A 14,443-nucleotide genomic window follows, 5' to 3' on the forward strand; every position below is an offset into this window, starting at 1 on the left:
GTAGCTTCAGTTAAGAACAAAAGTATAGGCTTTCTGTTTTCTTGGTTAAGTGTACAAAGGGATTTCAATGGTGTCCAGATTTTATCTTTTTTTTTGCAAGCTGGACCTTTTTTTCACTGATTTCTCAGGTCTTTTTGTATATTCCCATGTACAGACTCTCATTGTACACGAGATGATGTTTTCGGTTTTCTTTCTTTTGCAATATAAAACCTTACCTTCTTCACAAAAAAAAGAGAAATTGTGGAGTTGAAACAATTAGCAAATTAAAAATCAAATAAAATTTTGTTTTATTTTCATTTTTTTACATTTATAATTTTGATCTGCAGGTTTGGTTGAAACTGATCCTGAAGGAGCACTTGCTGGTTTTGCTGAAGTTGTTCGCATGGAACCAGAGAAGGCAGAGTGGTAAGTATTTTAGGATACCAAATGTGATTCAAAATGAGGTGAATGGTTCAAAAGATTAAGAACTACTGCAACTTGCTGCTGGTTTCCTCACCTTAGCCTTTTGTTTTGCAAGTTCTTTCTGCCTTTTAGTCTTGAATTGATGCTTGGTACTGAGTACTGAATGTAAAATTGATGAATGAATTGTGGAGAGGATGAAACATTGAATACCAAAAATCCCTCCCTCTCTCTCTCTCTCTCTCCCTTCCCCTCCCTCTGTCCCTTTCTTTGTGTCTCTTGCTCTCTCCCCCTCCTCCCATTCTGTCACATGTTTGCAAAGACATATTTTGAACTTTTGTTGCTTTGGAACTTGTAACAGTTTCAGTCAGTGTGTTGAATACTGAGCTAGGACCAGACAATTAAATTGTTTCATTATTCAAACAATTTGTCTGATGATTTAGCATGCTACATTGTAAATTCCCAGTCCTGGTGGTTATCCAATCTGGTTCAGGATTCACAACATTGCCTATAATTCTAACTCTTAATTACTGATTAAAAAAATTTAAACTCATTTCTTCATCATATCTATCAAACAAATGAGTTATTGTTTCATCTAGAATACACAAGTATATCAGCTTCACCTAGTTATATGCATATTTATGAGTTGATCTCTGAAGCATTTGTACAAAGCAAAATGCTAATTCCATGTGTATGTGGCATATTGCGGTCCTGGAGTTGATTACATCTACTTAGAAGTGTCCTGGAACACCTGTTGCTAACTTGATATTTGACTTTTCAACCCTAAATTTAGAATTTGTACACAATTTGTTTGATGATTGAGCATGAGTTGGTGCATGGGGCTAGAATTTTTTTTTTGTCTAGAAACTAACATGTAACACCCTGACGTAGGAAAAGTTTTAGGATGCTTACGTTTTTTCTTTGGAGTTGGGCCTTAAAGCTATTTTTTTATGGAATTGGTTTAAGGGGATTTTAAGATAAATTTGAGTGTCTTTTGATACTTTTAGATTTATTTTGGGAAGAAATCTTTATTTGTTCTATATCCTTTTCTTTTACAAGCAGAGCCGTTTGTTCAATGGTCACATCTCTGCCTCTGGTCTCTTGAATGACACCTCATGAAATTCACCAACAGTCCAAAGTTTTGAAAGAATCCAGTCATATGCATTCCTTCACTAGTTCTAGTTGTTCTTAAGTTGGTTGCATTGGTTGTTTCTTTTTTCTTCTTTGTTTGCTGAAGTGGCCCAGTTTTCTGGGGAAATTATACTGAAGGGATCTACTTCTTCCATCTTTGTCTTCTTCCTTCATCAAGAACAGATAACCTGTATACCAATCTACAAAATTCTCGCTGACTTGATTTGTCATTGTCCCTTGTGGTTGCTTTTTATTGGGTACCAAAGCAAGGCTTCAGTTCTGACAGACAGTATCCTTGTTGAGGGCACTTTCTGAATGTTCCATTTCTCTTCTGCTGGAACCCCAAGATGGATGACAAATTGGACCTGATTAGGCACAAAGCCAACACTTGAGCCAGAGTTTTACTCCTTGCTTCTTGAAATTGTATTTTTACCTTTGGACTGGTCCACCTTTTAGAATATAAAAAATTCCGTGTCAGGTTTTGGTATCTTAGTTGATCCATCACTTTTGATTGATATACAGGTTGATGATATAGGTTATCCTTGCTTGGCCCACCATCTTTCATATGGTAATGCTCCCCCCTTCTTCTCCTTCCCGGATGATTCATGCCCAGTGGTACTTAGACTTTGTGAATCAGCAGCTGATGCCCCTTGTTCCAGATCTGTCTTTTGATGCTGCGAATGGTTACCATTTGTCTGACATGAGCCAAGAGTCCTTCCTTGCATGTCTGGGAACCAAGATGCGATGCATTTGTGCTATGGATGCTGCTATGTGAAGTACATATTGGGATATTTCTTCAGTCTTTTCCATATGGATCTCTTGGAACCAAGATTTGCAAGAGAGGTATTTGCTAGTTGGCCTACATTAAGAGGAAATACAAAGGCAAAATTTACTTGGAGCTGTGTTCCTTTTGCTATTTGCTGGTAGATATGGAAGGAGAGAAATAGAAGGATTTTTGATGACTCCTTAAAATTGAAGGAATCAAGTTTTAATCCTTTGATTTATCAAAAAAAGGTTGTAATTCTTTGTGGAAAATGAATCATGGAATGGATCCTAATCTTACCAGAATTTGAAGGGGTCTCAAAGAAATCTCTAGGGAATGGATGTTGGTCTTTACTAGAATTAGAATCAGTGGACTGATCCATTGTATTATTCTTTTTTTTTAATGATTTCTGATGTCTTTTTGCTGTCATGTTTCTATCTTTTGGATGTTGAAGTTGGCGTTCTCTTATCACCTCTATGACGTATTGTTTTTTATCAATAAAATTTTCTTTTTTTATTATCAAGAATAGGACTAGTTTGATAATGTGTGTGAGGGAAGGGGTGACCATGGATGATATGAGATTCACTCCGGTGACCCGATGGAAAAAGAAGATCAGAGTTGGTATTTAAGGCATTTGTGTTGGAGGAAGTTAGGACCAGGAGAGGTGCAGTTTTGAAGATGAATGAGTTGCGGAAGGTATTGATACTGTTGAGAGGTAAAGCTACATTGTGGTTTCAAGGTTTATTGGAAGGTGCTATCCACTTGGAGAAACAAGTGAACTGTTAGTATCCATCAATGAGGGAGATGAAACATATTTTGTAGCAGTGAGAAGAAAAACAAAGGCTCTTTTGCTGCAGTTGTTGAACACTTTGGTGAGGGTAAAAGAAGATTGATCTGTTTTTCGGAAGGGAAGCATGCCACAGAATGGGGACTAATTTCTGAGTTGATGCCATAATGCCTGTTTGTGGTGGAAGAGTAGAAGGTTGTGAGGAGAAGATGCAGGTTGAGGATGAGCAGAAAAAATTGGAGAAGATTCAAGGTAGAAATACAGCTAAAGCTTTTACTGGATCACTGGTGCCAAAGATATTGTTGGAAGGGGAAAAAGGGGATTGGAAACAACATTTGCTGCTGACAGCAAAGAAGGGAGGGCTTGACTAGAAAACGATCTTTAGAGCAAGTTGTGGATCTGCTAAAAATCAGAGCTACTGCTATTTTGATGCTGTTTGACGAGGGCAAGGCTATTTTGGATGTTGGAAACAGACAGTTTAAGTTTTCAACAGTTGAGACACATGAGGGAGTGGTGATGGTGTTGAACGCTGGAGCCCTTGATATAACAAAAAATTGCTTGGCAATGGGGTAATCTCATTGAAACTGTTTGGTCTCCTGTTTAATCTCTAGAGGGCCTCTGTCTTTAAGAAGGTTGCATTGGCTGTAGGGGGAGTTTTGGAGGTCTTCAACCTTGTCGATTTTCATGCTACAAAGATTAGAGCCTAAAGTGATGTTGTGAGAGGAAGATGAGAGGGAGAAGATTGAGCTGAGGTGGTAGGTAGACCTGTTCATGGGTTGGGTAGCCCCATGGGCTGGCTTGGATTGGCTCGTTCATGGTCCGACTTGGACAAGATTAAGCCCGACTTTTTTTTTTTTTTCTTGCTGGGCTCAGGCTTTTTGAAAAATGCCCATGCTTGAGCCTGGGCCCAACCTGATAATATTTTATAAATTAAAAATATTACTTATGTTATTCTTTGTTCCTTTTCTCTCTCTTTTTTAAGTCATAGTGAGATATCTTTGCATTTTTGGGTTTTGAGGTAATTTAATATAAATAAATCAGTTTTATTGTTGAAAGAAATAAAAAAAATCTTATTGCCCAACTTCTTGGATGAGCTTCGGGCTTGGGCTTCAGGCTTTATACGAGGGCTGGGCTCGAGCTCGGGCTTGGACCTGAACATGTTTTACTTAGCCCGACTTGTGATCAGTTCTAGTGGCAGGTTGGGCATGTGTGAGGAAAATTTACATGGTCCTAGAGGCCATGTGGAGGAGAAAGTAGCCAACGTGTTAGAGAAGATGAAGGGTATTTTTTTCTTGGAATAGGCAATTTATTCATAAAATTTCATATTCTCTTAACTGCGGGGGGGGGGGGGGCTTTTTGAAGCAACCAATGTTTTAAAAGCGCAAGGGCCAATTTGTGCCTGAGGCGTAAGGTGAGGTGTTGCCTTTTTGAAGCAAGGCATAAAAATACAAACAAATGCTAAAAAATAAAAAAAGTAAAAAAGTTCAAAAAAATCCAAAAATTAAAAAAATGCAAAAAATTCAAAAATATTAAACATAATATAAATAAAAAATATAAACTTAAATTTTAAAGTAAATGTTTTAAAAAACCTATTATCTAAAATTAAAATATATAAACATAACATGTAAAGCATCTTCAAATGAAAATTAAAAAATAAAAGCAAACGTATAAGGCATTTTCAAGCATGTAAAACCCACAATCTCTTTTTTTCCTCAATTGCATTACTTCAAGTAGCTAATGTTGATGTAAAACATATTGCATTCTTGATTCTACGAGTCGCCTCTGTACCATGCCCCTCGAGGCAAGCTTGAACAAGACCATGTTTGGGTCTTAAATTCTTATTTTTCACGTAATAATGATTTTATAACTTTAACTGCCTTTTAAGAAGATTTTTTATTGGAATGAATGAATGAATAACATCAGCAAATAGGGTTCTCGGAGCTTCAGTGAGCGAGCAAAACGAGCGAACTGGAGTAGAGTAGAACCCCTATTTGCTGATGTTATTCATTCATTCATTCCAATAAAAAATCTTCTTAAAAGGCAATTAAAGTTATAAAATCATTATTTTTTATGTGAGAAACAAGAATTTAAGACCATAACATGGATTTGTTCGGGCTTGCCTTGAGGGGTGTGGTCGGGGGCTCTACCATTAGGTTCAGAAAAAGCAAAAAATGCAAAATTTTAAGAAGGCGCACGCCTACGCTGAGGCTGAGGTGCATCAAGCGTGCGCCTAGGACCTGGGCGAGGTGCATACCCTAACATGTGCCTCGCCTGTGTGCCTAGGGGTGTTAATTGGATTGGATTTGGTCCAATCCGATCTAGTCCAGTGTGAGTCCATTACAAATGGACCAGGTTCAATCCAATCCAATGAATATTTTGGACAATTTTAGACTGGTTCAATTTAATGTTTGGACTGTCCAATCTGTTCAAATTCATTTTAATTTAGATTGGTTTCAACCTAAACCCAGTCCATTGACACTATATTCTTATCTTATATCAATGGATTAGATTTTAGCTTAATCCAATGCAACCCAATATAACTTTATTACGGATGGACCGGGTCCAATCCAATCTAATAAATTTCTTGGACCGGATTGGTCCAATCTAATATGTCTTGTTGGTCCATCCAATCCATCCAAATTGATTTTGGATTGAACGGGGTCCAATCCAAAACTGGTCCATTGACACCCTTAGGCATGCCTTTTAAATCACTAAAACCAACTAAGTTAGGAGTTAATCAAAAGAAGATTGGCCTAGCATAACATGGTGCCATCAATTGGTGCATGACCTCTCTTAATAATAAAGCGGTGATAGACCAAAAGTTGAGTCTATGGTTGTCTTCTTTGAGTAATTCTAAGAGCAAAGCATGTTCCTCGCATGGAAGCTAGGCTAAGATTGTGCTCAATGGAAGCTGTAGCTAGAGCCTAGTACCCCTTCATAAGAGAGTCCAATCCACGTTATTCAATGCCTTTGTAAGAACAAGATGAAAAGAAAGGTGATTGATTACTAAGATGTGATGGATTCTGATGATTTGGATGATAGTAATGCAGAGGAGTTGAGTATTGAACTCGGACTTAATTGGGAAAGAGACAGTTGAAGAAGAGGACATTATAAATACAAGGATTCTTTTGTCAAAAGAGATCAGGGATACATGTGATCAAGCTACTCAATCAAAAGAACCCTCATTGGGCAGCAATGAAGTGGGGTTTGGAAGTAAGACTATGGAGGCATGGAGTTGGAAGTGTTCGTTGAGCAATTGCATAAGAAGGAAACACAACCATATTTAGGACAAAGGTAGGGTGTACATGAGGTGAAAGATAGGAAGATCTAGACGCAAAGTGAAAGCACACCAACTAAAGAGAAGCAACAAAATGCTTTGAGCTTGATATATGTTATTAATCTCGTGGAATCTCCTAATGAAAAAGTTTAAAATGAAATCAAGCTCATTATCTTGAGGACTGGAGCATCTTGCATGTTCCATTCTTGTGCCTCTTCACAGTCCCATGGTTTAGGCCCAGGGTAATTCTTTTTCTGATGTTTTGGATAGTAATCTTTGCTTCCTTGTTCAGTTGTTGAAAAGCCCCAATGAACAAGTTGTTGTCCAATGAGGCTGGAGAGGTTGTCTTACTTTACTCTGCCCCTTTAGGTGTTTGGAACTCTATTTGGGCAGAGCTGTTAGCTGCAATACAAGGAATACATCTTGCAAAAGAAATGGGTGTGGAGCAGCTTCTGATTGAAGGGGACTAAGATAGTGGTAGACTGGTTAAATAATCTGGAGGATGTCACATGGGACTACAAAAATGAGTTAAAGAAATTCAAATGACTGACGAGGAATATGTCTGTAACAGTACAGTGGGTTGGGAGATCAGTAAATGCATTTGCTGATGTCTTGGCAAAGCAAGGGACAAATAGGGAAACACTATTCTGGGCGCAACTGTAACTTTTGGGTTAACCTTTATGTACTCTTTGATGTAGTTTATGTGTTTTCTTTTTGGAGAGGCGGCACCTCGCTCCTCTCCAAGGGATTTTCATGTAACTAATCTTTGATTTAATGGAATATGATTCTTTATTTTAAAAAAAAACAAGTTGTTGTCCAATGAAGTCGATATGAATATGCATAATAGTGTGTTGGAAGAGAAGGCTTGTGGAGGGAGGGGGGAGGGTTTGGTGATTGGGGAGGAGGGAGAAGAAATATGGTAGTTGATTATGTCCACCCTAGAGCAGCTGAAAAAAAAGGAGTGGGAGAGTTCACAAAGTTAAGAAATGGGGAAACGCGTGTGAAGCAAAGTGAAGGAGATCAAGAGGAGAAAGATACAGGGAAAGATGAGATCAAAACAACAACTGATTTTGTTGAAAAGTTGGGTGCCAAGATGAATTCTTCCCAACCTTCAAAAATGTACTCATAGTGAAGTTGAGAGATTGATCTCTAACATTGAGGGAGACTTAGAATTCCGTAGAAGGGGAGAGAGGAGAAGAGACAATAACATTGAGATTAGGAAGTATTGGGGCTTTAACAAGAATTGAAAAATAAAGTGGGCTTGAATGTGCAAGAGTTGGTAGTTCTAGAAAAAGGAAGATCATTAAGGAAAAGTTAAGGAAGGAGAATCCTGATACCTTCAAAAAACCAAGCTGGGGGAAATAGATCAAGGATGGATTTGGAGTGTGTGGACTATGGAGGGCTCAGGGTATTAGTTGGGCAATGACACCTTCTTGGGGTAACTTTGGAGGTATTCTGACTATGTGGAACAGTGAAGTTTTGGATTGTAAAACTTTACCAAATAGTCGGGTTTGGATCCCTCACCCTAAGGGCCTTTTCTCTTGTGCTTCATTTTTTTTTTTTTTTTTTGTGTTTTACTTCTTTCTCTCTGGCCTTTCCTTCTGAAGAGGTTTGATCCAAACTTATCCCACCCAAGGTTGGAGCTCTTTGTTGGGAAGTCTAAACACATTGGACAATCTACAAAAAAGATCTTTCCTTTGTATTTCCCCAAGTTGGTGTATTCTTTGCAAAGTTAATAGTGAGAGCTGTTACCATTTGCTAAACTCCTACCTTGTTGTTGCAGGCTTTTGGGAAATGTTATTTATTCAATTTGGTTGCAGGTGGATTATGCCTTTGCAGGTCAGTAGCTTATTTGACCCTGCAACCTTCAGATGGCCTAAGAGAGAAGGGGTAGAATCCTGTGGAGATGTGCTAGGGCTGCTATGGTCTGGACAATCTGGGAGGAGAGAAATGCTAAAATCTTTAGTGTTAAGGAAATGAATGAGGAGGCTATTTGGGATTGCATTGTAAGTAGGGCTATACACTGGGCCAAAACCTTGAATCTATTTTCCCATTTCTCCTCTGATGATATCTGGTGGAATTGAGCAGCTGTAGTGAAAAGTTTAGAAATTACGATAAGGCCTTTCTCAGTTTGGGTACCTCTTGAAGAAGGATTCATAAAGCTCAACTTTGATGCTAGGAGCCTTGGTAATCCAAGGTCCTCAGGAATAGGGGGTGTATTCAGGAATGTAGAAGGCCGAATAATTGCTTTATTTTCAGGTCTTGTTGGAGCGGGGGACTCTATCCATGCTGAGTTTCAAGCAGTTTTGCAGGAAGCGCAGATTGCCAGAGAGCTGAAATGTAGGGGGAGTTCTGGCATCAAGGGTCAATGGGATTGCCCTTGGTGCCTAGTTTAATGGCATTAAATTATAAGAAAGACTGGCAAACAATCTTAGACAAAGAATAACAATAAGTATGAGGAGATTCAATCACTTTGTCAATGATTATGGGTTGAAGGAGATTCCTGTATTTTAGTGTCTGTTCACCTGGTCTAACATGCAAATTAAGGCTATGTTTTCTAGGCTGGATAAATTTCTTTTCTCACCATATTGGATAGAAGAGTGAGAGGCGGCCCTTACCTAGACTCACCTCTGATCATTGGGTCTTTACCCTTCCCAACAAGGAACAGGTGGTGATGGCCTCACCCCCATCAGATTTGAAAACATGTGGCTATCTCACCCTGGTTTTTGTCAAAATGTAAAGGAGTGGTGGGAAGGTTGTCAAGTCACATCCAAATTGAGAAGGTTGGAATTTCATAGGAAGCTGAGACTAGTGTGGAGGCAAAAATAAAGGAATGGAATAGGGTTCATTTTCAGAGAATAGAGGAAAAGAAGTTGAGACTGATTGAGCAAATTGAACAAGATGCAAAGTTGACCCTAGGTGAGTTGAAGAACATGTGGCTATCTCACCCTGGTTTTTGTCAAAATGTAAAGGAGTGGGGGGAAGGTTGTCAAGTCATATCCAAATTGTAAAGGTTGGAATTTCATAGGAAGCTGAGACTAGTGTGGAGGCAAAAATAAAGGAATGGAATAGGGTTCAGTTTCAGAGAATAGAGGAAAAGAAGTTGAGACTGATTGAGCAAATTGAACAAGATGCAAAGTTGACCCTAGGTGAGTTGAAGAAGGTAGACGTACTAGATGGCAGTTCAGGAAACAGTTAGAAGGTGTTTTATTTTAGGAGGAGATTTAACAGAGGCAAAAGTGTAGGCATAGATGGATAAAGGAGGGGGGTGAAAAAACACATTTTTTTTCATGAAATGGCAAATTGCAGGGGGAAGAACCGAGGAAGAATCATATATTTTCCTTGGAAATAGATGTGGTATTGAAAGATTAATTATTGAAGGCAACTCCAAAATAGTTGTAGAATGACTAAAGAAGGGAGAAGGAGTATCTTGGCATCTAAGGAATGTTCTTAGGTGTTTCAAATGGTTCTCTAGGGGCATGTTTATTCAGGTTAATTGGGTTAGATCTGCCAATAGTCCGGCAGATGGTCTAGCTAAGCAAGGGGTTCAAAGACAGTATGTTTTGGGCTCAATGGTAATATGTTTGGGGGCTTTAGACACTTGGTGTCATATGCATTTTCCACATTGTCTTGTTTCTCTATTTTCTTTTAAAATTAATAAATTTCTTTTATGAGTTGTTGATAAAAAAAAGACGTTGCGGTTATTAAGCAATGAGAGGGGATTGAGAAGGCTTTTGTGGAGCATTTCAAATCTATTTATAAAAGGCCCGTTGGAAGGGTTGAATTGGCCTAGGTTGAGTGATGATTTGGAGGAGCTATTAAAATACAGATTTGAGCTTGGTTGAAACAAAGGAGGCAATATTTCATTTGAATAGATCAAAATCTCTAGGGCCAGATGGTTTTATAATGGCATTTTAGTAGGATTGTTCGGACTTTGGATCCTTAAAAACTGATATTGTGGATTTTTTTTTGTGATTTTTTTGAGTGGTAAATAATAAATCTTGGTCTGAATGCAACATTCTTAGCTTTGTTTCCTAAAGTGACTAGAGCCAATCATCCTAAGGATTTTATGCTGATAAGTTTGATTACTAGCCTCTATGAGAACATTGCCAATGTTTTATTCTTGAGGCTTAGGAAAGTTCTACCTTCCATTACCATTCAAAATCAGGGAGCTTTTGTTCAGGGAAGGAAGATCACAAATCAAATCCTTACTGCAAATGAATGTGTGTAAGATTTTAAAAGTTGTGGGAGACAAGGAGTACTTTATAAACTAGACATTGAGAAAGCCTATGACTTGGTGGATTGGGAATTTCTTTTGGAAGTATTGCATCCTTGTTGCTTTGGGGAGAGATGGTGTAAGTGGATCAGAGGGTGTACTCAGACTTGTCATTACTCCATTTTTTTGATCGGCAATAAAGATTTATTCATTAATTAAAAATATATGGAATTAAGTATAGTCTGATGACCCAGATGTCATCCCCAAGAACTATAACCAAAGATACAAAGAGGCCCTATATAGATGATTAGATGCTGCCTTGCAGCCCCTTGCTTGGCTAAAGTATTTTTGCTAAACCATTTGCACTCCTTCTGATCCACCTAAAATCTGCATTTATATCCTTTGTTAATCTTTCCACTTCCATGAAGATATGTTTGAGGGTCCATTTGATTTGTCTGTTACATCTTGCCCAAGATATAACAAATTTTGAATCCCCTTCTAATTCCACTTGACGAAAAATCAATTGCTTTGCCAACCGGAGTCCCTGCAGTAATGCCGGTAACTCTGCCTTTGTTGAGTTTGTAATGCCAATTGACCCTGAATATGGAGCCAATCTTACATACCGCACTCCTGCCACTCCCATGTTGTTCATAGAGCTTCCATCAAAATTGGTAAGTTGGTTGGTTTTATACTTTTTTCCTTGCTATTTGAGGGCTCAGGCAGGGAGGGCCTCTTTTACCTTTGCTCTTCACCCTCATTGCGGATGAATTTAGTAGATTGATCTTGGGGGCAGATAGGTTACAGTTAATTTAGGGTTTAAGGTGGGGAAAGAGAGTGGTAATTACATATTTGCAGTTAGTAGACAATATTATCTTATTCTGTGAAGGGGGTGAAGATAAATGGATTAGGAAATTGGAGTTTACAATGCAAGTGTTTGAACAAACCTCAAATTTGAAGATACATTTTGGAAAGAGTTGCAGTGTTGGGATTCAGAAGAAAGAGTGATAGGGTATCTTAGGTTGTGTAGTTTTCTCTTGGCCATTGAAATATCTAGGACTACCCCTTGGCGTGGACACTATGGTCCTTAGTTTCTGGAATCAGGTGATAAGGGAGGTTTTCCCAAAGATTGACTACCCCTTGGCGTGGACACTAAGGACACTATGGTCCTTAGTTTCTTTTTTTTAGGTCTACTTTGGAAAACCTTCTGGTGTACTATCTTTTGGTGTTTAGGATTCCTCAAAGAACAACAAATAAAATTGAGAAAATAATGAGGGACTTTTTGTGAGAATGGGGAGAGGTGAGGGGAAGAAAGATCATTTGATAAAGTAGGAGGCAGTATGTAGAAGTAAACTTTAGGGTCATCTGGGCATTGGAAATATAAAGTTAAGGAACTTTGCACTCTTGGGGAAGTGGTTGTGGAGATTGCTGGCAACCACAACACTCTTTGGCATAAGGTGGTGATTAGCGTTTATAGGCAATTGGACAATGGTTGAGATGCTAGGGACTGGGGTCATTGCTAGCAAGGTTCTAAATATCGATATGCCCGATATGTCGGTAGGGGCGTATTGTGCAGTATCAGTACTTTTTTTTTTTACTTTTTTTTCAACTTTTTTTTCCAAATCCGGTTCAGGGGACCAGTTTAAGGTTCATCCACTCCCTGAGCCGGTCAAAACCCTGATACACCCTTTGTAGGGGCGTATCAGGGTGCTCCCGATACAATATGTATCGGCCGGTACGTGTCGATTTTTTGAACCTTGATTGCTAGATGTACAAGGAGATCCCCTTGGAAGGCCTTTAATACAATTCTTCCTCATTTTCTTCCTTTTATCAGATGTGGTATTTGCTTGGGCTATATAGTTAAATGAGTTAAAACATGCCTGGGTGTGTCCAACCCCTTTGAATGATCAGTTCCCTTCCGTCTTTGCTTTATCTTCCTTCAAGGGGGAGTGTGTTTCAAAATTTTTTATCCCCTCAAATTCAAATAATGGCTTTGATTAGGATTTGGGCCTTAGAAGGGGTCTAAGGGAAATTGAGATTCCTTAGGTGTTTGATTTAATTAAAATCCTTGAAGGTATGTTCTGGATCCCTCTTATTCTGATAGTCAAATTTGAACCCTCTCCCCTTCTGGATCCTTCTCTTTTCTTCAGGGCCTTTTGGGGAGACCTATTCCTTGTAGAGTAATTTTTAGTTGGGAGGTTTACCATGAGAAAATTAATGATTGTGACTTGCTACAGAAAATGTGACCTTACTCCTGTCTATCTTCTCATTGGTGTGTTCTTTGCGAAGCAAATGGAAAATCCTGCTTTCACTTACTAATCTCCTGCCTATTTGCTAAAGGCATTTAGGATTGGTTCCTTGCTTTATTTGGTTGAAGGTGGATTCCTCCACTGACATTGCAAGCTTCTTTTTTCCCACTTTGTGTGGCTAAAGAAGACAGGTAGAATCATGTCGAGATCCCTAAGAGCTGCAGTTTCATGGACACTATGGGAAGGGAGGGAAATAAGAATTTTTAAAGAGAAAGGGAGGAGCACAGAGGCTGTGATTGAATGCTTAACTATTAGGGTGGTTCATTGGCTAAAGCATTGGAGCTATTCTCTGATTTCTCAGTGGATGATTTGATGATAAAGTGACAGGAAATAGCTCTTACCTTGATGTTGAAGTACGGGAATAGCTGCTATTGGACACCGCCAAAAGCTAGGTACATTAACATTGATGGAAGTAGCAGAGGATGTGTTGGCATTTTATTCACGACTGATAGGCATCAGTGATTCTCTAAAGGCCAAAGTTATGGTAGTTGTGGAAGGGGTAATTAGAGCAAAGGAGCTGACAGTGAGAAAATTGATTGTTGAAGGAGATTCACAAGTGGTGATTAATTGGCTGCTAAACAAGTGGAAGGAGTTGTGGATATACAAAAACGAGTTTAAAGGTTTAAATGGATAACCAGAGGCGTGGACATTAAAATTCAATTGGTGCAAAGGACAGCTAAAAGCATGACTAATTCTTTGGCAAAGCAAAGGGTTAGGAGGATTGAAATGTTTTGGGCTCAGTTGTAATGTTTATGACCTGGAGATGCTTTATCTCCATTTGCTTTCTGTACACGTGTTGCAGCTCTCTTTTAATATTTAACGAAATTTACAGTTATTGATTAAAATATGAGGCTACTGATAAAAAAAAAAAATAAAAGAGACATTCAATCAGTGGAGCCTATTTGATTGTGAAATTCTAGAGTGTGTAGCTCTTCTGGCAAAATTACAACCAGTGGAGCCTCAGGTGGAAAGGAAAGATTTAAGATGGTGAAAAGAATCAAGAAATGGTTTATTTTCAGTTAAATCCTTTTATCAGTCCCTCTCAAGATCAAGTGGGGATTGAAAGGCATTTGGGGGAAACCCTATTCTGCCAAGGTTGGAGGTGTTTGCTTGGTTAGTGGATTTGGATAGTATCTTCACTTTGAATCACCTTCAAGATGGAGGTTTTCACTTGGCTAACAGATGCTACCTTTGTGAGAATGCTGAGGAGAGTGTGTTTCATTTGCTGGTTAAGTGCCCTTTTCCCCAAATTTATTTGGGGCTTTTTCTTTAGGCTTTTCAAGTGGGTCGATGGTCTCCTAACTCGGTGGAGGAAATATTCTCTAAATGGCCTAAGATAGCTGGGCATGTCAAGGCAAAGATCCCTTGGAGCTGCATTCCTTTTGCAGTCTGTTGGGAGATTTGGAAAGAAAGGAACATGAGAATTTTTTATGGGAAAGCTAATTCAAGTGACCACATAACACTCCTATGTGGCAAATGAGTCATGGACTAGATCTTGATTCTCCTAGAGTTCAAAGGACTCTCAAAGGAAAATCTTGGTGCTTGGTGCTGAATTTTGGAATAC

At 38.8% G+C, this 14,443-nt stretch overlaps 1 protein-coding gene across 1 annotated transcript in view; it reads left to right on the plus strand.

The window, feature by feature from the left end:
* The window catches only part of FUS12 (proteasome family protein), a 34,052-nt gene that overhangs the window by 2,734 nt on the left and 16,875 nt on the right, over positions 1 to 14,443 (plus strand). The window contains exon 3 of the mRNA XM_010253447.3: positions 327 to 405. Coding sequence (XP_010251749.1) covers positions 327 to 405 — 79 coding nt within the window. The remainder of the gene's footprint in view (positions 1 to 326; positions 406 to 14,443) is intronic.

The sequence above is a fragment of the Nelumbo nucifera genome, chromosome 7, assembly GCF_055504915.1.
Source record: "Nelumbo nucifera cultivar China Antique chromosome 7, China Antique-T2T, whole genome shotgun sequence".
NCBI classification, from domain to species: domain Eukaryota; kingdom Viridiplantae; phylum Streptophyta; class Magnoliopsida; order Proteales; family Nelumbonaceae; genus Nelumbo; species Nelumbo nucifera.